The sequence below is a fragment of the Aethalodelphis obliquidens genome, unplaced genomic scaffold, assembly GCF_003676395.1.
Source record: "Aethalodelphis obliquidens isolate GAN/ISIS:26980383/991018 unplaced genomic scaffold, ASM367639v1 scaffold61, whole genome shotgun sequence".
In the NCBI taxonomy this organism is placed as follows: Eukaryota; Metazoa; Chordata; class Mammalia; order Artiodactyla; family Delphinidae; genus Aethalodelphis; species Aethalodelphis obliquidens.
Genome location: NW_020838005.1, coordinates 4,425,405 through 4,451,055, shown reverse-complemented (window position 1 = coordinate 4,451,055; position 25,651 = coordinate 4,425,405). Strand labels below are relative to the sequence as shown.

At 41.8% G+C, this 25,651-nt stretch overlaps 2 protein-coding genes across 3 annotated transcripts in view; one reads left to right on the top strand and one right to left on the bottom strand.

Annotated features, from left to right (window-relative positions):
• ELP3 (elongator acetyltransferase complex subunit 3) overlaps positions 1 to 14,008 on the bottom strand; it is a 113,633-nt gene extending 99,625 nt beyond the window's left edge. The window contains exons 1-3 of one of the 2 annotated variants that reach the window (XM_027088083.1): positions 13,843 to 14,008; positions 8,031 to 8,130; positions 5,150 to 5,288 (exon numbers count right to left, since the gene is read on the bottom strand). In XM_027088083.1, the coding sequence (XP_026943884.1) occupies positions 5,150 to 5,288; positions 8,031 to 8,130; positions 13,843 to 13,861 (258 nt within the window). In that variant the 5' untranslated portion in view covers positions 13,862 to 14,008. The remainder of the gene's footprint in view (positions 1 to 5,149; positions 5,289 to 8,030; positions 8,131 to 13,842) is intronic. The other variant, XM_027088081.1, reaches the window with a different exon arrangement.
• Positions 14,009 to 17,803: 3,795 nt separating this feature from the next.
• NUGGC (nuclear GTPase, germinal center associated) overlaps positions 17,804 to 25,651 on the top strand; it is a 47,886-nt gene continuing 40,038 nt past the window's right edge. Inside the window, exons 1-2 of the mRNA XM_027088027.1 lie at positions 17,804 to 18,177; positions 24,141 to 24,228. Of these exons, the coding sequence (XP_026943828.1) occupies positions 24,186 to 24,228 (43 nt within the window). The 5' untranslated portion in view covers positions 17,804 to 18,177; positions 24,141 to 24,185. The remainder of the gene's footprint in view (positions 18,178 to 24,140; positions 24,229 to 25,651) is intronic.

Here is a 25,651-nt window from a genome sequence, read left to right as displayed (position 1 = left end):
GCTTTGCAACTTACTCTCAAATGGCTCAGGGATAAAGTGTTCTTTGTAGTGGATTTTCAACTTTTCTGTAAGTCTGTGATTATTTTTTAATAATAAAAATGATCAAAATTGAACTTAAATCATTAGTGATCTAGAGAAACTCCAAAATAAATAATTTTGCAAATCAAGGGCTTCCCTGGTGGTGCAGTGGTTGAGAGTCCACCTGTCGATGCAGGGGACACGGGTTCGTGCCCCGGTCCGGGAAGATCCCACATGCTGCGGAGCAGCTGGGCCCGTGAGCCATGGCTGCTGAGCCTGCGCGTCCGGAGCCTGTGCTCCGCAACGGGAGAGGCCACAACAGTGAGAGACCCGCGTACCACAAAAAAAAAAAATAATAATAATTTTGCAAATCTGAATTAAAAACTTAGATTTTCAAACAAACGTTTGTATTTAAAATGAGACACCAGTGGTATATGTATACCACTGATGAGGTCAATCTAATTTCCCAATCTTTCATTGAGGGCCTACAATATAGGCCAGGTTCTGAGCTACACAGAGCAGGTGGGCCCTAAGACTACAAAAATATTAATGCACTGCCTCTGTCCTCTGAAATCATACAAGCTAGCAGGGGAGGAGGACATAGAGAAATAGGCTTTTTCAAAACCACATGGTAAGAAGCATGTGGTAAAAGAAAATATTAGGGATGCCCAAAGAAGGGGATTAATTAGCCCTGACCAGGGGCGTCAGGGAAGCCTTCCTAAGGGGTTGACAGCCATGCTGAGTAAGAGTTAACTAAGCTAAGAAGGCAGAGGGACGTGAGGACCAGGGAAGCAAAGTGCAGGAGTTTTCAAGCATTTTTTAAGTGGCTGAACTCTCCCTTCAAGTAATGTTTTACTTAGAACATCAACTTACAGAAGAGAGAAAAGCAACAGCCCTGGGTGAAGTAGAGATGGGGCCTGCTCCCACGGCTTCCCTATTATTCCCCACAGTAGCTCCTAAAACACTTATACGGATCCTGTAGTTTTGTAGAATACAGCTTAAAGATTACTGATAAGGTAGAAAAAGCTATGACTTTGGAGTCAGCCAGAGAGATGAACCTTTGAATCTTTTCTCTGCCTCTTACTGTGTATTTTCCTGTTTTGTAAAATGAAGACAATACTACCTACCCTCAAAACAGTTTTGAGGATTAAATTAGAAAACACACCAGTGCAGTGGCTGGTATGTAACAGGTGGGCAACATATGGTCACTACTGTTGCAATGAGTAATGATACTACTCTGAATAATAAAAATCATGATTTTCAAAGCAAAAAACCCAACAAAACGAACAAAAACTCAAACAGACTCAAAATGGATCATAGACTTAAGTATACTAAAAAGGTATGCCACAGACTGGGAGAAAATATTTACAAAACACGTGTCTGATAAAAGACATGTATCTTAACTATTAAAAAAAAATCCTTAAAACTTCACAATAAAAAACCCAAACAACCCAATTAGGAATAGGGCAAAAGATCTGAAGAGACACTTCGCCAAAGAGGATGCACTGAAGGCAAAATAAGTATATGAGAAGATACTCAACATCGTACGTCATTCAGGAATTGCAAATTAAAGCAATGAGATATCACTACATACCTAACAGAATGGCCAAAATCCAGAGCACTGACAACACCAAATGCTGATGAGCTTGTGGAGCAATAGGAACTCTCATTTACTGTTGATGGAATGCAAAACAGTGCAGCCACTTTGGAAGACAGTTTGGCAATTTCTAACAAAGCTAAACGTAGTCTGACCATATGATCCAGCAATCATGCTCCTAGGTATTTATTTACCCAAATGAGTTTGAAAACTTTTGAGTATGCAAAAACCTTCAAACAAATGTTTATCGCAGCTTTGTCCATTATAATTGCCAAAAATTGGAAGCAACCAAGATGTCCTTCAATAGGTGTGTGGATAAACAAGTTGTGGCACACTCAGACAATGGAATATTATTCAGTGCTAAAAAGAAATGAGCTATCAAGCCACTAATAGGACATGGCATAACCTTAAATGCCCACTGCAAAGTAACAGAAGCCAATACGAAAAGGCTACAAAACATACTGATTCCAACTATATACCATTCTAGGAAAGGCAAAACTACAGAAACAGTAAATAGATCAGTAGTTGTGAGAGGTATGAAACAGGAAATAATGAGGGGAGTTTTAGGACAGTGAAACTATTCCATATGATACTGTAACGATGGATACGTGAAATTATGCATTTGGTAAAACCGACAGAATGTATAACACTGTGAGTGACCCCAATGTAAACTACAGGCTTTGGTTAATAAGAAGATAGAAATATTGGTTCATCAATTATAACAAATGTGTCAAACCAATGCAAGGTATTAATAACAGGGCAACCTGGGGAAGGGGGAGAGGAAGTATATGGGAACTCTCTGTGCTTTCTGCTCAATTTTTCTGTAAGCCTAAAGCTGCTCTATAAAAACATATAAAGCACTACAGTAACAGCAGAAGTAAAAGCATAGAGGTTAGTGGGCATATATCTGGAGAAAACTATAATTCAAAGAGATACATGCACTCCAATGTTCATTGCAGCACTATTTACAACAGCCAAGACATGGAAACGACCTAAATGTCCATCAACAGATGAATGGATAAAGAAGATGTGGTACATATAAACAGAATATTAGCCATAAAAAATAATGAAATAATGCCATTTGCAGCAACATGGATGGACCTGGAGATTATAACACTAAGTCAGTCAGAAAGAGACAGATAAATATATGATATCGCATATATGTGAAATCTAAAATATGATGCAAATGAACTTATCTACAAAACAGAAGCAGACTCACAGACACAGAGAACAGACTTGTGGTTGCCAAGAGGGAGACATGGTGGGGGAAGGATGGATTGGGATTTGGGGATTAGTAGATGCAATTATATATAGAATGGATAAACAGCAAGGTCTTACTGTATAGCACAGGGAACTATATTCAATATCCTGTGATAAACCATACTGGAAAAGAATATGAAAAATGTATATATGTGTATAACTTAATCATACATTTGCCATACAGTAGAAATTAACACAACATTGTAAATCAACTATACTTCAGTAAAATAAATTTTTTAAAAAGCAAAGAGGTTAGGATGCATAGCAGCTAGGGAATGACAATCAGCTGTGTTCATTTGATATTTTTAATAGTCACTCTGGTGATACTGCAGAAAATGGATTTGGTGCAGGTAAGAAGAAGCAGGCCCATTAGGAAATGAGTAAAACAATCTAAACAAGAAATAATAAAGGCCAAAACATTCCTCCCAGTGGTGGTAGGAATGGACAATGCATTTCGCATCTTTTAGAAACTGAGTGGACGGGGGCACCATTAGCTAAGGTGGACAAGGAAGATGGGTGAGCAAGTCTGAGGTTTTGGTTATGCTACACTTAAGGATATACTTACAGGCAGTCAAAGGAGAAATGTCTAACAGGCAATCCGACACGGATGTGAAGGTTGGGGAGAAGTCGGAGCTATGAGTCAGCATATGGCAATACTTAAAAACATCAATGGATGAGATCACCAAAGAAAGCATGTATGGCACTAAAAGCAGTTGGCCCAGGACCACAGAAAAATCAATTTTTAGAGGGAAGCAGAACAAGAGTAGCTGTCAAAGAAAGAAATGATCCGAGGTAGGAAGAAGACAGAGAGAATGGAATTATGAAAGCCAAGTGCATTTGTCAGGTTGAAACATTGCTAAAACTTTGTCTCCATGGTAGCAAGCCCACACACAATGCTGAAAACTGAAAATCCAAGACTCACCCATAAAGCACGTTATTTAGGAATATGGAAGTAAATGCCAAGAAATCAGCTAAGACCTAAAAGTGGTTGCCCTGGGGGAACAGTCGGGGGAGAATGGGAGGTGAGGGGTTTGGACCTATTCGTTTTTCTGAAAGTCTTTTATACTAGGTACAAACAAACAAACCCCAAACACTTAAGTTCAAAGGAGAAGAGACTAGGATAGGTGGTACACTGTGTGTGAAAGGTCTGGGGTTTAATTAGTCACAAATATATGATCCAGGAGATACGGCTACCCAGCAAGTCATTATAAGCTGCATTTACTAGAAGTACAATATCCCCATCCAAAGAACAGACTGAACTTCTTAGATCACATCAGGAACACAGCATTCGCTTCTGGGTACCATGTTTTAAGAGGGTCTAAATACTATCAATTCTTCCCTCATGTCTTTCACACTCATCCTTTTTATCCTGGAGGCCCTACCTTGATTCAGGCTCTTAACACTTCACACCTAGGTCAAACCAAGAGTATCCCAACTGGTCCTTTTGACTCCAAGCTACCCTACAACTTGTATGCAAATTAATTTTCTGAAAGTCTATCTGGTTCCCATCACTCCCCTTCTCAAAAATCTTTCAGTTTCCTATTATCTGGCTATTTTGCAGGACATTTAAGATCTTTTACAAGTGGATCCCACGCTAACTCTTCACCCCAATGTCCTGCGGCTTTCCAAAATGAATTGTCAGCCCCAGTGAGTCTGGTACACTCGTGGTTCCCTGCACACACACACCTCTTACATCATCTCTACCTCTGTGCCCTAGTTCCTGGGTCCTTGCTCCCATTACTCTTCGAACCTGCTCTTCTCTGCTTGTATGGGTGCCATTTATATGTTAGTCAAGCTCCACGCTTCCTCTTGGGCTTTCCCTAGTCCCTTTTACTGCAGGGACATCTCTGTCCTCTGGACTCCCATATCACTCCCTATGGTGTCAACTGTTTCACAATTACCATATATATTAACAAAATGACTTTGCACTATCAATTTAACTTTTCAAAATACCTTTTATAAGTATCAATCTTATAAGCCACAAGCTTAAGATGGCCAACAATATTGGTCATCTTATGATAGTCACCAAGCATCTAGCTATACTTTTAAAGACACCAAAAATCAAAACATCACCTACTCCTCTAAGAACAGTGACCTTTTCCCCTGTGCCCTCCTAGCATTCTGCACGTGTCTCCACTCCAGCACACACCATAGCATATGGATTTTATTAGTCCAAATCCCCCACTTCCACCTCACTACCTGGGTGTTACATGGAGGCAGGGATCTGTGGTGGAACAGATACACAATCAATCTTTGATGAATTGAATCACTCACCCCACTGGCAGTTCTGATGGGTTTTGCCTTTAACTTGGGGACCAAGACCTTTCGATACTGAGGTGGGACTGCAGCAATGATATCCACCAGGCGAGGCTGTGCTGAAAGGCCATATTTGGCAGCTGTCCTGGTTTTCACCCTGAAAATAAAGCATCTAGCATTATCAAGATCACAATATTTCAAGGACAAGCTACCAAAAGGATAACCTATAAATAACATCATCAACTCCTTTCACCAGATGACAACAGTGGTTTTAACATTTGTAATTATCAAGGAACTAGAACAAAATTCATGACTTCCTTTTCTCCAGAGTACCAGAAAGAAAACCAGATGACTACAGGGCGGAGGCCCAGGACAGTGATACAATGTAGGTCTCGTTCAAAGTAGTGCTCCAGCTTCGAAGGATTCTACCATTTTCTCAGCTTCCACACTACTACGTTTGGGATCAGATTAATTCTGTTGTGGGGAACTGTTCAGTACATTGTAGGAGGTTTAGCAGCATCCTTGGCCTCTACCCACGGGCACCTCTTCCCGCTGTAACAACCAAAAATGTCTCCAGACATTGCCAAATGACTTGGGGGTGGGGATGGTCATGCCTGGTTGCAAAGCACTGCCTCAGGCCAACAAAACAAAACAAAACAATTCAAAGCAAAGCTATGTGGAACCAAATAGGAAATAAAATAGATATATTTTTAAAGCTTTAAAAGTTTTAAAACTTAGTTTCTAATTCAAAATATTATATAAAGATACATATAAATATTATATAAAGATACATATAAATATACTCTAACAATTATAAAACAATCACTCTTGTAACCACATTCCAAGAAAGAGAATATGATCAGCACTTCAGAAGACCCGTTTGCCCCTTCCTGACCGTAACCCTATCCCTAACCCCCAGAAGTAACCTTTATTCCAACTAATAATTCCTCGCTTTCCTCTATAATTTAGAAATTTTTCTTTTCTTTGTGGCTGCTAACCAAATCCTAATAGTCACTTTATCTTCTCACTTTAATCCATCTAGAAGTATTATGGGGTGTTCAAATCATGACAACAAATGGTTACTGAGTACCTGATAGGTACAAGAGACTACCTATGTACTTGGTACGTCAGGAGGTGTAAGGCATAGCTGTTTCGCACTCTATGTTCGCATGTTTGCAGACAGGCATGCACAAAAATAAATCTACAAGTAATAAAAACATATGTATCAATAATAAAACACACACACAACAATGAATGATTCCAGAGCTCAAGAGAGGAACTCAGTGTGTGCTGGGGAGATATTCAAAGAAAATGGGCACAGAAAAAAGACAGGCTTCAGACAGGCAATAAAGACACAGAGATGACACCAAGAGCAGACAGGCTGGCTTGTGTGAAGATGCAAAAACAGGATAGTACAGATTTTAAGAAATATGAGTAGACCAACTTAACAGAAAGCAGAAGGTTTTCAATATGAAGATACAGAAGTTTAAAAAGTTGGAAAAGTAAGTTGAAGCCACACCGAGAGGCCTTACATAATGGGCTGAGGAATCTGCGTTTAATTCCACAAGCACTGGGAATGTGCTGAAAGTTCCCGCACAGGGAAATGACGAAGGAAAATTAATCCAGCAAGACGGTAAAAAGAACTGAAAGCATAAACTACTGCAGGAGTCCAGACTTAAGTTTAAAAAGAAATGGAAGAAGAAGTTGGTGGTGAATAAGAAAAAGTTATAATGAAGAAACAGTAGGCAAAATTTTGACTCTAAGTGGACCTAAGGGAAAAGATTCAAAGATGACACTAGAGTTTCAAACCTGGGTGAAGGTTAAAACAATTAGGCAAAGAGACATCTGAGTAGGGGCTGGTTTTAAAGAAGATGCTAGCTTTAGCTTTAGATGTGCTAAATTAAAGAGAATGACAAAGATATACAAGAAGTAGAAATGTTCATGAGAAACAAAAGATTTGTATAATTAGGGGTATAGCCAACAAAGATGAGGGAAAAAACCCCACTGCTAAACACATGGTAGAAAAACCAATAAAATGTAATGTCTTCATGGTATAAAAGAATAGTTATTAATTTATTCCTTAGCAAATGTTTATCAAGCACAATGTTCCAAGGAAGGGGTATAACATTGTAGTATCTCATGTAACAGAAGACAGAGTCCAAAATAAGGTCATGTGCGTAATGACTAGACCACTGACAACCTGGGGATGGGGGGAGAACCCTTTCACTACAGCAGATCTGTATCACAAATATATAGTAAATAAATAGATGCAGAGAGGAAAAACCACTCTTATTTGAGGATGTAGCCAAGTCAAAGCTGAACATGGTTGTGGAGAGGAAGTGGATGAACGTGTCCAGGAGGTTCTGAAGTAGGGAAAGGTTGGATTTGATCAAAGGTCCCAAAGAGAGGGCTTCCCTGGAAGAGAGCTACCATCTCTCTGAGACGACCGGGAAGAGAGGAAGGATATGAAGTGAGATGGCACAGAAGGACAGCGCCTGGGCTCTGGAGATGGATGACCTGATTCTAAATCCCAGCTCTGCCAATCATGTTATTTACTCCTGAACAAATTATTTAACCTTTCTCTGTCTAAGAGGACCCATCTGTCAAATGAGGTAAATACCTACCTCATATAGTGTTTGAGAGGATCAGCTGAGCCAATACACATAATGTACTACTAACAGTGACTGGAATACCGTAAGCACCCAAGGAATGTTAGAAACTATTAGTATTATAAGGCTATAAGGCAATTTTTCCATAAATAATCTATAGGCCAGGGCAGAAAGCTAAATTCTCAACTAAAACATGAAACATGAGATAGAACCAGTAGTATTTGATAATTTCATAAAAGAGATCTACTACCCAAGAACAAGATTACCTTCTTTTTTATAGATCCACTTACTTATTTAGATCGATGTCTTTCCCCTGTTCGTGGGCTTCAATTAGTTGTTTAATAACATCTCCTATGGTCAGCATCATCAGCTCAGCAGGGCTGAGATCTCCTGAAAGGATAATATTTGACACTAAAAAAATCATATTATTCAGTAAAGGTTTTTGTATTTATTAGGAAGTTGTCTTCCAAAATCATTCCAATCATGTCAAAATGATAGCTCAAGTACACAAGACACTATTGTTTACAATTTGATCATATATTTTGTATCTTTAGTTTTAAAACCAACCTGGCTTCACCTATATATGGGAAGAGTTCACTTTAGAAGCATATACACCTCAAGAATGATAGATGCAGGAAAGAGTAGAGACAAACATGAGGAAAAAAGAACCTAATCACACAGGAAAGGACCAAAGTAGTTAAAGTAGCTTCCCTTTATCTCCAGATTGATAATTACATTTAGATGCATTATTTCATCTGATTCTCAGAACACAGTGAGGTAGATGGAACAAGAATATTTGGCTGTCCCATAAAAATGCTACCAAGGGGTGAAGTTGAAACTCAAACCCAGGTATCCACAGAAGTAATGTTAATACTATTTTGAAAAACAAAGCAATGTAGTACTATTTTGAAATACAAAGACATGGGTCTGTGCGTGCCTAGGGATCTTAACACATCTGTAAAATATAGTCCGTCCGCCATCACAACATTCTCCTGGCAACTGAGGCCGCCCTTCTCCTCTAAAAGGCAACAGCAGAAGCTGACATGTTCTTACATGACCCCATCCCCCCAGTTAAGGCTGACTGGTTCAAGGATGGGCACCTATCCAGGTCGGGCAAATCTGAGCTCTTTTTCTCAAGGCAAAAGACACCAGTCCCTCTCCAGTGATAAAAAGTTGTGAGATTTCAGCTTGGGAGCTCCTAGCAAGCCTGCCTCCTGCCTGCAGAGAAAGCTGGTGTGCAAAGATAATGATGTCATCGGAGAGAAACACAGATGAGAAACCCCTGGCGCTCTTGGAGCCCTTTCATTTATCTCATTTGAAACCTCACAACACTGGAAGGTAGGTATTGTTACCACATTTCACAGATGTGAAAAGTTAAGGCTAGTTAAGACATAATTGTAAATGGCATAGTTAAGACTCAAATCCAGGTCTTTTCTCCGCAATTTACATGCTTTTAACCACTGTACCAAGCCACATCTAATTTAATGAGGTAAAGCTAACACATACAGAACAATCTGAGAGAAAAAGAAGTCCATCTATAGTCAAAGGCTTAAGTGCTTTCTAAACCATGTAACTCAGCCCTTCAGAGTCCTACAAAGGTGCCTGAGGGGCCATGTAACAGGTCGGGCTGGTGGTGATTAAGGTAAAGGAGGAAGGGAGGGAGAGGGAGGGTCTCTTTCTCCATTTCAACCAAAGCCGCTGGGCTTTCATCTGTTTATATGCTGAAGTTCTGCATAAGAATTTGGAGAAAAGGTGATTCGAGTGATAAAAATACAGGCAGACCTCAGAGATACTGCAGGTTCGTTCCAGACCATCACAATAAATACTGCAATAAAGCAAGTCACAGGAATGTTTTTGGTTTCCCAGTGCATAAAAAAGCTATGTTTACACTGCACTGCAGTCTGTTAAGTGTGCAAGAGCATTATGCCTTAAAAAAAAATACCTTAATTAAAAAATACCTTATTGCTAAACAATGCTAACTATCATCTGAGCCTTCAGCAAATCATAATCTTTTTGCTGGTGGAGAGTCCTGCCTCGATGTTAGCTACCAAACTGATCAGGGTGGTGGCTGCTGAAGGCTGGGTGGCCGTGTCGATTTCTTAAAATAAGACCACAGTGAAGTGTGCCTCATCCATTGCCTCTTCCTTTCATGAACGATTTCTCTGTAGCAGGCAATGCTGATTGACAGCATTGTACCCACAGAACTTTCAAAACTGGAGTCAATCCTCTCAAACCCTACCGCTGCTGTCTTAACTAGGTTTAACCTAATCGTCTACATTTTTTATTGTAGTTTCAACAATCTTCGCAGCATCTTCACCGGGAGTAGATTCCATCTCAAAAAACCACTTTCTTTGCTCATCCGTAAGAAGCAACTCCTCATCCATTTGTTTCATCGTGAGATTGTGGCAATTCAGTCCCATCTTCAGGCTCCACTTTCAATTCTAGTTCTGTTTCCACCACATCTGCAGCTACTTCCTCCACTCAAGTCTTAAACCCCTCAAAGTCATCCATGAGGGCTGGAATCAACTTCTTTCAAATTCCTATTAATGTTGATATTTTGACCTCTTCCCATGAATCATGAATGTTCTTAATGGCATTTAGAATGGTGAATCTTTTCCAAGTAGGTTTTCAATTGACTTTGCCCAGGTCCATCAGAGGAATCACTATCTATAGCAGCTATAGCCTTACAAAATGTTATTTCTTAAATAATAACACTTGAGAGTCGAAATGACTCCTTGATCAGGCTGCACAATGGATGTTGTGTCAGCAGGCATGAAAACGTTAATCTTGTACGTCTCCATCAGAGCTCTTGGGTGACTAGGTACATTAACAATGAGCAGTAATATTTTGAAAGCAATCTGCTCTCAACAGTGGGGTTAAAATAATCAGTAAACCATGTTGGAAACAGATGGGCTGCCATCCAGGCTTTGTTCCATTTAGAGAGCACAGGCAGAGTAGATTCAGCATAATTCAGAATGGTTAAATGAACATTAGCTTCAACTTAAAAGTCACCAGCTGCATTAGCCCCTAACAAGAGAGTCAGCCTGTCCTCTGAGGCTTTGAAGCCAGGCACTGACTTCTCTCTAGCTATGAAAGTCCTAGATGGCATCTTCTTCCAATGTAAGGCTGTTTTGTCTACATTGAAAATCTGTTGTTTAGTGCAGCCACCTTCACTAATTATCTTAGCTAGACCCTCTGGATAACTTGCTGCAGCTTCTCCATCAGCACCTGGGGCTTTGCCTTGCATTTTTATGCTATGGAGATGGCTTCTTTCCTTAAACATCATGAACCGGCCCCTGCTAGCTTCAAACTTTTCTTCTGCAGCTTCCTCAACTCTCTCAGCCTTCAAAGAATTAAAGTTAGGGCCTTGTTCTGGATTAGGCTTTGGCTTAAGGAAATGTTGTGGCTGGTTGATCTTCTATGCAGGTTACTAAAACCTTCTCCGTATCAGCAATAAGGCTGTTTTGCTTTCTTATCATTCATGTGTCCAATACAGTATAATCTTCAATTTCCTTCAAGAACTTTGTGTTCACAACTTGGCTAACTGGTGTAAGAGGCCTAGCATTCAGCCTACCTCAGTTTTCGACATGCCTTCCTCACTAAGCTTAATCATTTCTAGCTATTGATTTAAAGTGAGAGATGTACGACTGTTCCTTTTACTTGAACCCTTAGAGGCCACTGTAGGGTTACTAATTGGCCTCAATTCAATATCGCTGTGTCTTAATAGGGAGGCCTGAGGGGAGGGAGAGAGATGGGGAAATGGTCAACAGGTAGAGCAGTCAGAACACACACAACATTTATCAATTAAGTTCATCATCTTATGTGGCAATTTGTGGGGCCCCAAAACAATTACAAGAGTAACATCAAAGATCACTGATCACCAAAATAAACATAACAATAATGAAAAAGTTTGAAATATTGCGGGAATTACCAAAATGAGAGACATGAAGTGAGCAAAAATGCTGTTGGAAAAATGGAGCTGATAGACTTGCTCAAACGGGTTGCTACAAACCTTCAATTTGTAAAAAACACAGCATCTGTGAAGCACACTAAAGCTAAGTGCAATAAAACGAGGTATGCGTGAAGATAAAGATTTTTAAAACACTTGTATAGCCCTTGAGTATATCAAGAATTAACCAGAGAAGTAAATTAGTAAGAAAAGGCTTCATGGAGGAAATCACACAGGGATCTTTAAAGGGCAGGATCTGGACAAGCGAAACAGAGGGCAATCCAGAAGGAACAATGTTAGGTATAGGAATTACCGATCATCTTTATGTGCAGGAGTACTGCCTAACTAGAATAGAGGCTTTTTGACAGGGTTCAGTAATAACAGATTACTGGCTACAAGGCAAAGGCATTTAAATAGGATGCAATACACAGTGGAGAATTATATGTTCTCAAGTTTGGGAGTAAAAAGATGAAAGTAGTGTTGAAAGAAAATAAGTACAGATTGATCCTTGAACACTGGCTTGAACTGCACAAGTCTACTTATATGCAGATTTTTTTCAAATAAATACAGTACCTGTATTTTTATTTTACAGATCCTTAAATTAACTAAGTGTGCGGAAAAGTTTGTGTTTGAGGATCTGAGTCCTGATTCTATCCAAACTGTTTCAGCTTCCTGCCCTTTGGTGAGTCATTTATCAATTCCTTTGTTTTTCAGGCAGAGATAGCAACACTCAGAATTTCAACTGTGCAGGGGTCAGTGCCCCCAACCAACCCCCTCCATTGTTCAAGGGTCAACTGTATACAAAATATACTAAAGAAAAAGAAGTTACAAAAAATGATTCAGAAGATGAAAAGAATACACATCCTCTGGATACTAAGTAAAAGGCTCTTGAAAGGCAACATTGCTAAAAAACAAAACAAAACAGATTTACAGTAAAAAACTTGGATGACAGACTCAGTCCCTAGCTTCCAAACCCTACTAGCTGTGTGATAATGGGAAGATGAATGGCTTCTGAGCTCCCAATTCCTTGTCTGCAGAATTAGGATAATCCATACATATCTTTCACAAGATTCAGTAAGAATCAACAAAAATAATGTATATATGAAAGCCAAAGTATTATTCAAATATTAGTTCTTAATGAAGGTGGGTTGGGGGATGGTAGCTAGAATGATGAGGAATAAACTATTTCAAGAAGCAATTTCTGTAACAACTAACAGGACTTGGTGATAAATGAAGTCAAAAGTTTAAAGCTGGAGATGGAGGAGCAAGTTAGAGGGAGAAGATGACTAATCAATTAGGGGCATGTAGAATTTGACGCCACAAAACAACTGAAGGTAACTTGGACACTTGGAGCAGCTGATGCCAAGAGGCACAGTGATTAAAGAACAGATTTTTTTTTTTTAATTTTATGTTTTTGGGGTTCATAGAGACAGCCTGACAAACCAGTTCTGGGCTAAGAAACTTACTGAACTCTTTTAATCTCGGCTTCTTCATTTGTGAAAAGGCGACGATATCAGCCTAAGAATTATTAGCAAAGGCTCAACAGATGGCAGCCATAGTTATCATACCCATCACTATTATTAGACCGACTGCTCAATTGAGCTTAGAGATAACACTAGCACCTGTGAGAAAATACTTGAAGTTTGACTCCATTCGGCTGAAAAACTAAAGGTGGAATTGCTCCACGCTAACTCAGGAGGTAATACAAATGGGAATGGCTGCCTAACTGCCCCCACAGAATCCAAGAATAATTCAGTGGTTTTCTTTCTTTTTTTAACTTTGAGCTTTAAAACAATCTCAGATAAAAAAGCACGTGAAATGCGTCGTAAAACGAATCTTGGCAAATTAAGAGTCCGAGAACGTGTTAAATCCACCGACCACGTTAACTTCTTGGAGGGTATACCTTGGACTAGAGCTTTTGTCCTTTATGCAAAAGACACCAAGCGACTGCCAAAAAGGAAGAGTAAGGATAAGTTGGTTTAAAAAACACAACAGGTGAAAGGAGAAAGCAGGGGGCAGGAGGCCACAGACCACAGGTGGCTGGGGAGACTGGATGAGGTAGCGGATTCCCGCGGGAAAAACTGGCTTCAGCATCTGAGGGCCCGGGGTTCGCCCCTTCCCTACCACCGCCCCGTTCCCCCTCCCTTTCGCACCTTTCCGCTTCTGCCTCATCTCTCCGCTGTCGTAGCAGACGCCACCCCAGACAATGTAGCGCTACCCACTCGGGCCTCTGGTAAAATTGACAGCCACAAAGTAACCGTGTCCTGTCGTAAAATGACGCTCAATATATCGTAAAGCTGTTCCCAGAAGACAGCGCGCGCAAAGGGTCCGCCCAGCTTCCTTGCAGCTGCTCGCAGAGCTCCAGGAGGCGGGGCAAAGCTGTGGCCCGGGCTAAGCAGGCTGGAGTCTAAGGGCTGTAGGGTCCCCTAAGGGCAGCTTGGGCATTAGAAACCGCGATCTGGGCAGCACAGCGACAGGACAGAGCTTATGGACAGAGGCTGTGCCAGGAAACCTAGATAAGAGGGTGGATGTGGGTGGTCTCTAAATAAAGGTGGAGGAGCCCAGGGTGCATTGCGTCCAGGGTGGCTGGGCGGGAACGTGAGTGGGGATCGCGGGAAACTAGATTCAGAGCCTGGAAGAGACCACGCAGGAATCAAGTAACGATCTGAGGTTCAGGCTCTGACGCCAATGGATCCCCCTGGTCTCAGATGAATGGCGCGTTATCAATAACCATCAGATAAGCTCTGGAGGTCTCCAGAAAAACGCACACACGCACAAAGTTTTGTAGTGTTTGCAGGCAGGACTTGGAATCATGTTTTCCTGAAACCCATCCATGATCTCCTTTGTTCATGGACCAGAAATCAAGAACGCCGCTCGTTAACAAAGACAGGAATCTGTATTGTTTCCAATTCCTTACTTTCCACTAGAACTGAGGTACCTCCAAGTCTTTGACCTCACCATTGACACTGAAACTGTCCTGGTCTTTTGTGACTGCCCAGCAGGACAAATTCAGTAGCATTTATGTGTTCTTATTGTCATCCTAGTACCGAGTGACATAAGTTAGCTACTTAGGAAGTCTTTTATGATAGGACCCTCCACACTCTGAGGTTTTTCTTCTACTTTTTCTCAATCCTGCTGTATATCATCTCAAAATATTGGTGTACCAGAGGGGTCACTTCTCAGCCTTGTCTTCCCCAACGTGATCCCCAGAGTACCAGAGCTTTTAAACACCATCTGCCTGCTCCCATTTTTATAGTCCAACTCCAACTTCTTCCCTATTTGACATCTTGTTAGATCTGCATGTCTGATATCTATCGGAAACTTAACATGTCCCAAAAGGAACTCTGCTTTTACTTCAGTTCTGTTCTTTCCCCAATCTTCCTTAAAATGAAGACACCATCCTCTACCTCATCACTCCTTTACCTCACACAAGAGGAAGAGATGGGTAGTACATTTGTAGATTTTAACTTATAATTGGAAATGTAATATTGGAGCTAATATTTGATATGCAGATATCTGGGGGAAGAATATTTCAGACAGAGGTAACACTTAGAGCAACAGTCCTAGGGAGAGAGGATGCCTGGTGTATGCAAGGAAAGTAAGGAAGCTGCTGTCAGTTGAGCAGTGAACCAGGGGAAGTGTAATAGAGGTCAGAGAAGTGATGGGGTACAATGGGGGACACTGCAGCTCATGTAAGACCTTGTAGGCCAGTGTAAAGCCTTTGCCTTTTACTCGGCACATGAGGAGACATTGGAGAGTTTTTAGCAGGGATATAACCTGATTTATAATTTAAAAGTACCTCTATTTGCTGTGTTGAGAATGGACTGTAGGGAGGAAAGGTAGAAGTAGGGAGATCAGTTAGGTGGCTGTTAGCATACCTATGCCGGGGATTCCCAAACTTTAATGCACATGAGAATCACCTGGAGAGAAGTGAAAAATCCTGGTGCCCAGGTCACATCCCAAACCAATTAAATCAAAATCTCAAGGGGGTGGCAGCCAGGCATTAGTATTTTTTAAGATCCTTGGGTGATTTCAAAATGCAGCAAAGTTTGGGCACCGCTGAACGAGGCCAGGGATGATTATGACTTGAATCAGGGTAGTAAGCAGTGGAGGCAGTGAGACGTGTTCCAATTCTGAATACACTTGGAAGATTTCAACAAGACTTCCCAACAGCCAGATGTGGTATGTGGGAGAAAGGCATCAACATCACGGGTGACACGGAAGCTTTTGGACTGAGGGACTGGAATCGTGTAGTTGCCCTGAGCTGAAATGGGGAAGATTGTAGGTGGAGTGGAGTTTGGGGGGGGAGTGTGGGGGGCTTAATTTGGACGCATTGGGTTTGGGATGCCTAGTGAGCAGTAAGACAAGAAAAAGATTGGGGCTGGAGATAATCAAGTGAGAGTTGTGGGCATATAGGTGATATTTAAAGCCATGAAACTGGGTGAACGTGGAAAAGAAAGCAACCAAAGATTAAGCTCGGGGGCATTCTATTATCAGCAGGAAAGAGAAGTAACTAGAAAAGAAGGCTGAGGAGGTGCCTCCAGGGAGGTTGGGAAGAAAACTAGGCAAGTGTGGTTCCTGGAAGCCGAGTGGAAAAAGCGTGTTAAGGAGGAGGGAGTGATCCACTGGGTAAAATGCGGCTGATGGGTCAAGAAAAGAGGAGAGTTAAAAATTAACTAAGGTCACCGGGGACTTTGACAAGAACAGTTTCACAGAATGGTAGAAGTGAAGGCTTGACTGGAGCGGGTTGATGATTGAAAGGAGAGAGATTTGAGACAGTAAGTTTAGACACAACTCTTGGGGTTCGCCATAAAATACAGAGAAATGCGACAGTAGCTGGCAGGGAAACCGGGGTCAGAGGGAATGTTTGTTAAAATGGAATAAATAACAGCATGTCTGTGTGCCGATGGGAATAATCCAGTGGAGAGTGAAAATCTGATGAACGAAGAGGGGAAAGTACCTCGTCCTGCGGTTGGAGAGAGGGGGTGGGATCTGGTGCACATGAGAAGGGATTAGCTTTTGATGGGCACATGCCTAGGTAGTTCATCTGTTTACAGGCTGGAAGGCGGAGCAGGTGATGCTGATCCTGAGAGGTGGTTGGGTGTGATGGTGGGGCTCTGTGGAAGTTCTCTTTCAATTGCGTCAGTGGTTCCAGTGAGTTCAATGAAAATTCAGCCTGGTAGTTTGCCCAAACTTCTAACCGAGCATTCAGGACTTAGCGTTCAGATGTCCAACAGCAGGTGTCAAGGACCCAGGCACCCGCGCACAGCAACGAAGACCCAACGCAGCCGTAAATAAATAAATAAATTTATATATATATAAAAAGGACCAAAATTAATGTCAGTTATTAGGTACTTTAGTAGCACCTCTGATTAAGAATACAGTTACCTGTTGAAGCAGAGAAACAGCCAGCAGAGGGAGAGCTCAGCACATATGTCATGAATATAAGGTATGATTTTGCCCAGAGATAAGTAGATCCAACACTAACGATGTTATTCACGCTGATTTTCTTTGTTTTGAACTTTATATTGGTATTTCTATGGTTTTCTTATGGATAAGGCAGCCATCTTGCTAAAAGTTCAAAGCAATTTTTAAGACCACATTCTTTTTGACCTTTTTGCTTTCTGAATCCCCACTTTGGACTAAAAACATACCTACAGTTACCGAGGGTTATCCTAGTAATGACTGACTCTGTCTTTGAGGGTCAAACACTACCTGAAGCTGAAGGTTAAAAAACATATTTTCCCCCTGTACTTGATGTGATTTTTTGGGTTGTCAGATACAGCAATGTGGAGTAGGTTCTGCTTTCTTCTCCTGGACAACGTTTTAAAAATCCTTGTTTTTCTGTTTTGTTTTTTAAATATGGATGTAAAATTTAAGTTCCAGAAAGAGTTATTTAAAACTATATGACATTTCTACAATCAAACAATCCAATGTTGTATGGGTTTCGGTAAATTTCAAGATTGTGTATCAAGAATCAGTTTATCTTCATCATCTCATATTATCCATCTCTCCCAGTTGTCTTGTATTTGGCAGGGGGCGGGGGGAGGGAAATGAGTACTTTGTCTCTCTTGGGACGGGGGCATTTTTCCTGTCTTGCTCATGTAAGTCAGATCCATCTGAATAATTCTCATCCTCAAAGAAAGAATGCTGCAGGATGGCTCCTGCAATCTATTTGGAAGGGAGAAATGACTAACCTGTAGGGATAGGGCAGAGAAGAAAGAAGATAAGAGCCCCAGTTCACATACAATTTAAGTTTAAATGAAAGAGGCAAATAGCATGAATCAATTTCTGAGGGGGGAAGTCATCATAAATAGCCCTCAGATGACAAATTAGTTTCACTTCTGCTTATGGGTAAATGTGGCTTGGTGACTGTGGCTACAAGGGCTCTATATCCCGGCTGGTTCCACATACCGAGACCAAGGCAAAGAAGCTGCCACTGTCTTCTTTTTGGAATCCTGGAGCTGAAGCAGAAAAAGTGACGTCTGGTAAGTTGTTTCTCTTATGCAATTTATGCTGTAACTTATGGTTGCTTAAAAAAATAGCTTTAGATTTATAGAAGAATTGAGATGATAGTACAGAGAGTTCCCATAGAACCCACACCCAGTTTCCCCTCTTATCTTACATTCGTATGATGCATTTATTGTAATGAATGAACCAACATCTATAATATTATTATTAACTAAAGGCTATCTTTATTCAGATTTTCTTAGCTGTTACCTAATGTCCTTTTTCTGTTTTAGGATCCCATCCAAGACACCATATCACATTTAGTTGTCATGTCTCCTTAGGCTCCTCTTGGCTGTGACATTGTTTTTGATGACCTTGACAGTTTTGAGGAGCCCTGGTCAGACATTCTGTAGGGCTCACCTCCATTGAGAGTTGTCCTTTTTTACTCAGGATTAGACTGGCGTTATGGGTTTAGGGAGGAAGATTACAGAGTTAAAAGTCTCATTAACTTTGGCAAGTTTGAGGAAACAATATGAGAGGATTCAAGTTCATTTCCTTAGAATCTGATAAAGTACGTAATGAAAATATCTGCTTATTTTACTGACCTATTCGCCTGGGGGAGAAGATTGGAGGCATGTCACCCCAATGCCTTCTCTACTGTATCCCATGGCTGTGCTTCTAATGTTGCACACGTTTGCTGATGCATTAATGCTCAAAACAGAACTCTTTTCCTTTGGGGGTTTGAAGGCCCTTGTTTCACTTTTGCCTCTAAGCTAACGTGTTTAAATGGTTCCTTTGGAATGTACCTAGTCTGGAAGAGCAGTGCAATGTCCAATAAAGTGGCTAGGAAATTTTGCCAACACCAAAGGTATTTAAGATTTAAAAACAGAAAGGAGATAAATCCTAAACGTCATCAACATTCCATCATTTTATTAAGAATCTCCTCCTTGCCCTTATTTCCTTCTTCAGCTACCTCCCTGTGAGAAGGGTACAAGACTCTACCAAGTGCATAGAACCTTCAAGGTGACTGGTCAATGGGGACAAGAATGGGGGTGTCAGTTTATCATTAAGGTGGCATCTGTTCCCCCCAAAATAAATAGACTTTGCCTTGGTAAATATTAGTACTGATTTCGTGTTTAACTGTCTTCACCAAATATTCTGAAAGACAATAACATCTGTACAGATGTGTAAGTGTCTGTAGACCAACTATGCATGCAATGTCACATTTAGTCCCCACGATGAACTCCAGACATAAGTATTTTTAATTCTCATTTTATACGTGGATAAACTGAGGCTCAGAGAGATTAAGTGATTTGTTCAGTGTTACATTGAAATACCAGAGCAGGATCTCCAAATCCAGGCATTCTAACTCCAAAACCTGAGTACTTCCCACTACACCACTCCCAGTCTGGAATATAAGCTCTGGGCGTGGGCACACCTTGCCCATTTTCTTCCCTGATGTGTCCCCAACACCTATAACAGTGCCTGGCACACAGTGGACACTCAACAGATATTTATTGAATGAATGAATATAATTTCTGCCATTATTAATGACACGCTTCATTCATTCAACAAATATTTATTCAGTGTTTACTAAGCACTGAGCACTTCCCACATTTGTTAAAAGTAGGGCATAAACCAATGTTAATGATCAAAATGCCCCTTCAAGGAACTTTGCTAATTGAAGCATTTTAATTTTTTCCTATCAGTGTTACCTTGGGATGGCGGGTAGGGGACAGAAATGAAAGGAAAACAAGAATCATGTCGGGAGGGGTTAATGGGAAGCAAGGGAAGGTGGGATGAGATTCTGACTAAAGGAGGAGAAGAAACCTGGACGCTTGTCATTCTTAATAAACACATGCAGTTTGCCTCGGACACGGACTGAAGGCAGTGAAATGTACTACTCGTCCCCCACCTCACCACACACGCACACACCCCGCACACAGTCTGGCTTGTTTTCTTCTGAGGGCATTGAAGAATTTGCAGACAGTAGCTTCAGCTGGAGCCCCTAAGCACAATTTTTATCAAGTTCCCACTCTCCCTGCTACTCAACAGCCTTCACTCCCCGAATGCCTTCATCATGCATTAGAGAGAGCCCCTCATTTGTGGGCACTGTTCCCTCATTCTCCTACTCTTAAGCTCCGGAGACTTTGTTTAAATAGTACCACTTAGAGGCTGCTTGGTGGAATGAAAAGAACACGGAACTTGGACTCACTACGTTACCTTGGACAAGTCCCTTCCCTTCTCTGGGCCTCAGTGTCCAAATCTGTAGAAGGGGCTCAAGAGCATTATTTAATTCCACTACATGAAGCTGTTCTAGTATAGGAGTGACCATTGCATTTGTGTCACCTCTGTTATGTTCTCTTAAGAAAAAAGGCAGTAAGCAAACACAAACAGAAGGAAAGGAGAGCAAGAGAAGCAAGAAAAAGTGTCAATAGTCACAATTATTTGACAGGAAACTGGTTCTGTGCAACCTTCCCACATTTAGATAAATATGCAGAGAGTCTCATTTAAAAGATGCTATTCTTAGGCTCAGTGCACACGAATGTAAATAAGTACTAAGAGAAAAACGTAACTGTTAACCACACAGTTGAAATACAAGTGAAATAAACCACACATAAAAAGCTTGCCCGTGTGAGCAATACATTAGGACGTTTTCAACTGCTTCTCTACAGAAATAAATTCTCACAAAACATACCATCGTTGCTACCTCTCTTTGGTGGAAAGTGGAGCCCAACATAATTTGAGGAAGGACTATGGGTCTTTTGCTCTTCAAAGCAAAATGAACCTGAAATGACCGTAATCTCAGCTGTGCTGCTTTTGATGACACAGGAGCCCTAGTTATTGGTACAATCTTGCTTTCCATGGCAAGTGACGTTTCAAAATAAGAACTTAATCCTTTTGGCTCCCAGCTAAATCAGAGAACATTCACACCTTAAGGACTAGTTCAATTTATAGATGGGAAAGCTAAGGCCCAGGGTGGTACAACGATGGGTCTCAAGTCCTATGACGCCTTTGATTTCGGCAAAGCCCGAACTGGAAACTGCCACACCTGATTTCAAGCTTAATGCCCTTCCCACCATATCATTTAGTTTAACTCAATGGCTATATACTGAGGGGCTATACCACACTATCTCCTATTAATTGATATGTTTGTCTATAGGTTTTCCCTTGTAAGTGCTTGGCATTTATTTCATTCTGCCTCTTCAGCCTTTTAGTAAACGATCCCTTTCCATTTTCCGGTGTCTTCGCTTATCAATCAAATGGGCCCTTTCTGCCCGTGTTGGAACATTGGCAGAAGGAATAAATGAAGCAGAATTCACCACAACCGCAACTCAAATAATTTCCAGTTTCTCCAAATTTCATTTAGGGGTCACACATGACTCCTATACTGGTACCATAGATGCTTTATAGTGGGAGGCTCATGGTTTGGTGTCTGCATTGCAAGCAGCTAAACTCAATCTAACCCCAGACAGTTACATGCCAATAACCCTTGCTGGCCACTGTGCACTGTTGATTTAATCAGTAAAGTCCTGTGACCCTGGGGAGCCCCAAACTGCCCATATTCTAGAATTTGGCGAACACGTCTGCTTGTACTCCAGGCCCTCTTCCGTCTTGGATTGAAGGGCCTTAACCTCAGTGTTCAAACGGTGGTAACACTTATCAACTTGTTAGTTCTCTGGGGCTTCATCCGGCTTCTCTAACTGTTCCTGGCATTTGACTAGCAGAATAAGCTGTCCTGAAGGTCTACAGTGGATCTGTCCCCTGGGAGGACCACACATGTTGTTTTGTTTCCAGTGCCCACTGTGATATGATGCCTAATATTCTGTGTGACTATGGCTCATGGAGCTGCTGTCTTCAGAAAACAACAGATCTCTTTCTGAGGGGCAACTCCCAGTTCCTCATCTAAAGTTATTGATGACATTACCATATTTTTTCCTCCTAACTCGCCTAGGTTTTGATGCGGTTTAGCATTTCTAACTCAGCATTTCCAATCAGGAAACTCTCATGAATTTTAGTGACCTCGTAGAGCCCTCCCACCACCAGCTTTACTGGTGACCATTTCAAGCAAGAACACAGCATCTTGGGATTTAAAGAAGCCTTAAAATCCATCTAGTCCAATGCTATTATTAGGTTGCTGTATCAGTAAAGGTTTAGACTCTGGGGCAGAAAATTTGTTACATTCCATTTTGGACAACTCTGACCACCAGAGAATGTTCAGCATAAATGTGCTTTTTCATACTTTACACCTAGTGGATCTAGTTCTCCCTGCTTGGGACCACTGGAAACATGCATCGTCCGTCTCTTATATGCAGCTCTAAGGTCAAGTATTTGAAGACCACTACGAAGTCCTCTCCCTGTCTTCTGCCTTAGCCTGTGTCCTCCCTTCCTCAAGCTAAGCATTCTCAGCTCCTATGGAGCAGTTCTATCAAAATGAATTTGATTTTAAAACATCCTTTGGTATAGAATCTCATCAAAAGCTTCCCACCACTATTTCCTTCATTCAGTCATCCAGCATTATTGTCAGACATTGCACTTCCTGATAGAAATGCAGCATTGAAATCAATGCACCATGACCTGAAATAGCTCACGGTTCAGTAAAGAGGAAGAGACATAAAGGAAGCATAGCAAGCGTCATAGCACAGATGTCCTTGGAGCAGTGGTGACACAAGAAGGGAATGAATGGGAATCAGGACACAGTTGCACAGAGGAAATACTCAAACAAGATCTTGAAGAAAGAGTAGGAATTCACCAGGAAGAAGAGGGGAAGGGTACGTTTCTTCGTGGATTCCCTGCCTCGGAGGACCGCTAGGAGTTTGGGGTGGTCCGAGAGGGAGCCTCAAGATCAAGAACGGAGATATAAGGAGCTCTTGTGAAGGCTCAGGACCTTGTACATAGTACGGTTCACCCCACATTCAACAAAAACCCAGCAAGTACAGAATCCATTTGTTTGGTTTGATACCCATGATGCAAACTAAGAGTAAGAGGCTCTTTCGACTGATGAGTGGTGATCTTCGTTTGGGGGTAATATGTAAACGAGGCACCGTCTCCACAACTAATGGCCTGTGGGTCTAGTCGGGGTTGACAGGTCAGGTGGGCTTTTGCATATTTCAGAAGGGCTGGTGACTCTCTGCTTTTGAATTACGCGGCTGAGTGATCCAAACAGCAACATCAGAAGTGGAGAAGAAGCACAGATGCCGCCCAACTTGTGTCCCTCAGATTCTCCTCAACGTGTGGGGACAGAGAAACTCCAGGGGAGCAGGGCCCACTGTTCTGAGCCTTTACGGACCCACTTCTCCCTCTGTGCCCAACCCTGTGTGCCCGGGACTAGAGTTGGAGGGCTTCTCCTTCTGTCCGCCCACCCCACCACCCGCAGATGCTCCATGAGGCGGAGCTTCTCGTAGCCCCCAGTAGGGGTGTCTTCCTGATTGAAGTGTTGGGTGGGCTGGTGAGGAAGATCCAGAGACCCTAGTTGTTGCACCTCTCCTCCCCACTCAGGGCAACTCCAGGGGGCCCCAGGAGTATCAAATATTCCATCCAACTCCCAGACACTTGCTGAGACCTCCTGGGACTCGACATCACTGGCAAAGGAGTTCAAGGGTTACCTGATGGGGGTACCGATGTCTCCCAAAGCAGCAAAGCTATATAACTTCACCTTCAAGGGTCTGGTCACTAGAGGTTTATTCTCTTTTCAGAGTGAGTTGCCTTAAAGATCTCAGTCTTTTCAGTTTAAAGTTCTACGGATACAACTACTGTTAAAAACCAATAGTAAAACATGGATTTTTGTCATATTTAGACCAATGTGTAGTGAATTAGCTGTTGTGATGGATTTGAAAATAAATTAGAATGGCCACCACCCTTTAGAAGCTTGGGATCTACCTGGGGAGACAAAGCGTAAGCAAAATTACACGTTATTTTTGGTTTTTTGCTTTGTATTTACAATTTCTGCAGTCTACCCCTCCCACCTCCACCCTTGTACTTTGCGTGCATTTTTTTTCAGGCTGACGCTCTAAGTGGACAAAAGCAGGCGATTACACAACAGGAAATGCCAGAAACTGAAGATTGTGTGGGTCAGGAGCCGCATCCAGGTAACATCCCTACAATATCACCTGATGAAATGAATGGGAACTATTTACCATTATATAATCAAGGACAAATGAGTTGAGACTGTATTGAACTACAGTCATTGTTCCTTGCTCTTTATTCAGAAGCTGCTTTCTCACGACACATTTTTAACAGTGAATGGACATCAATTATTTCAGTAACAACTAAAATACCCCATTCATAGTACAGTGGGTTGTCTGACCAGCAATTACATTTGTGATCCCCCCTCCTTTAAAAGAAGGTTCCAGGAAACCATCTTGGGTTTTCTGGGGGTAGCCCTCTCAGAACGGGCAAGGTGAGCCCCTGGAATCACTGCAGGTGCTTTCCTTAGAAGGAGAGTTGTAGGGTGAACAACACTGGAGTCTGTGAGGGTGGCCCCCCTTCCTAGAAGGCTGGGTGTAGGGCCCCCGGAGACAAGGAGGGAACCTTCCCTCGGAAGATGCAGGGGAGTAACTCCTATGTGCAGAAAGCAGGGTGTATCACATCCTTCGTGTTTTGAGAATTGAAGAGGAAAAATTGCTTCACTCCTAGGGATGAATTCCTTTAAGGGCAAGGGATCAGTGTTTCTGGGTCAGTGGGGTAGTGCTAGCATCTGAGACGTGGCTGGGCATGAAAACTGAAGGAACTGCAACTTTGGGGACCCCTTGGTTGAGGTTAGCCCTGAAGGCGTGGGGCGTTCTGCTGGGAAGATCTGCGGCAGGTGCTGGCAACGGTCTGGATCAACACAGAGCCTGTATTGAGAGCAGTTGTCAAAAGCGACACCTTGTGGCAACAAGAAGCAACAGCAGCAGAGACTAAGGTAGACTTCTTTGGATTGCTCCTACTCGCCCCTCTGCTCTTCCTTCGAATAAATCAGTGTAAAATGCTGGAAAAGGCGAGGGAGTGCTTGAGCAATTACAGGGATGAATGAATGTGGCCAGTTCACACCAATTCATTCCGGTTCCAGTTTAATATAAAACCACTACCCTTAAGTGGTTTAAATCCCAGATGAAGTACTTTTTTCCTTTCCACGTGGTTTTTCATTTTAGAAATTGAAGGAAAAGTTTAAAACCTTGTTGTTTTATCTGACTTCTCAGCGTTTGCTTTAGTTGAGAAATAAGCTTCCAAACTTTGATCAGATTAATTGCCAGTCTTTACAAAATTGAAATAAAGGCCAGGATACATGGGCTGTACTGAGACTCTTTTGTACATATGGCTAAGATACTGTGCAAACGTTGTTTACACAGAAGAGTTCCCGAGTTACAGGGTCAAGATCAAGGCCCTCCATCCTTTTACTTTCTTTCCACAGGCAGGGTGGAAACACGCTGGAGTTCCAAGACACGGTTTATAACATGTACTAAATTGTTCTTCAGCTGGCCTCTGGCCTAGGGGCCCAAGTTGCATGTTGGGTTTTTTTGTCTTTTTTTT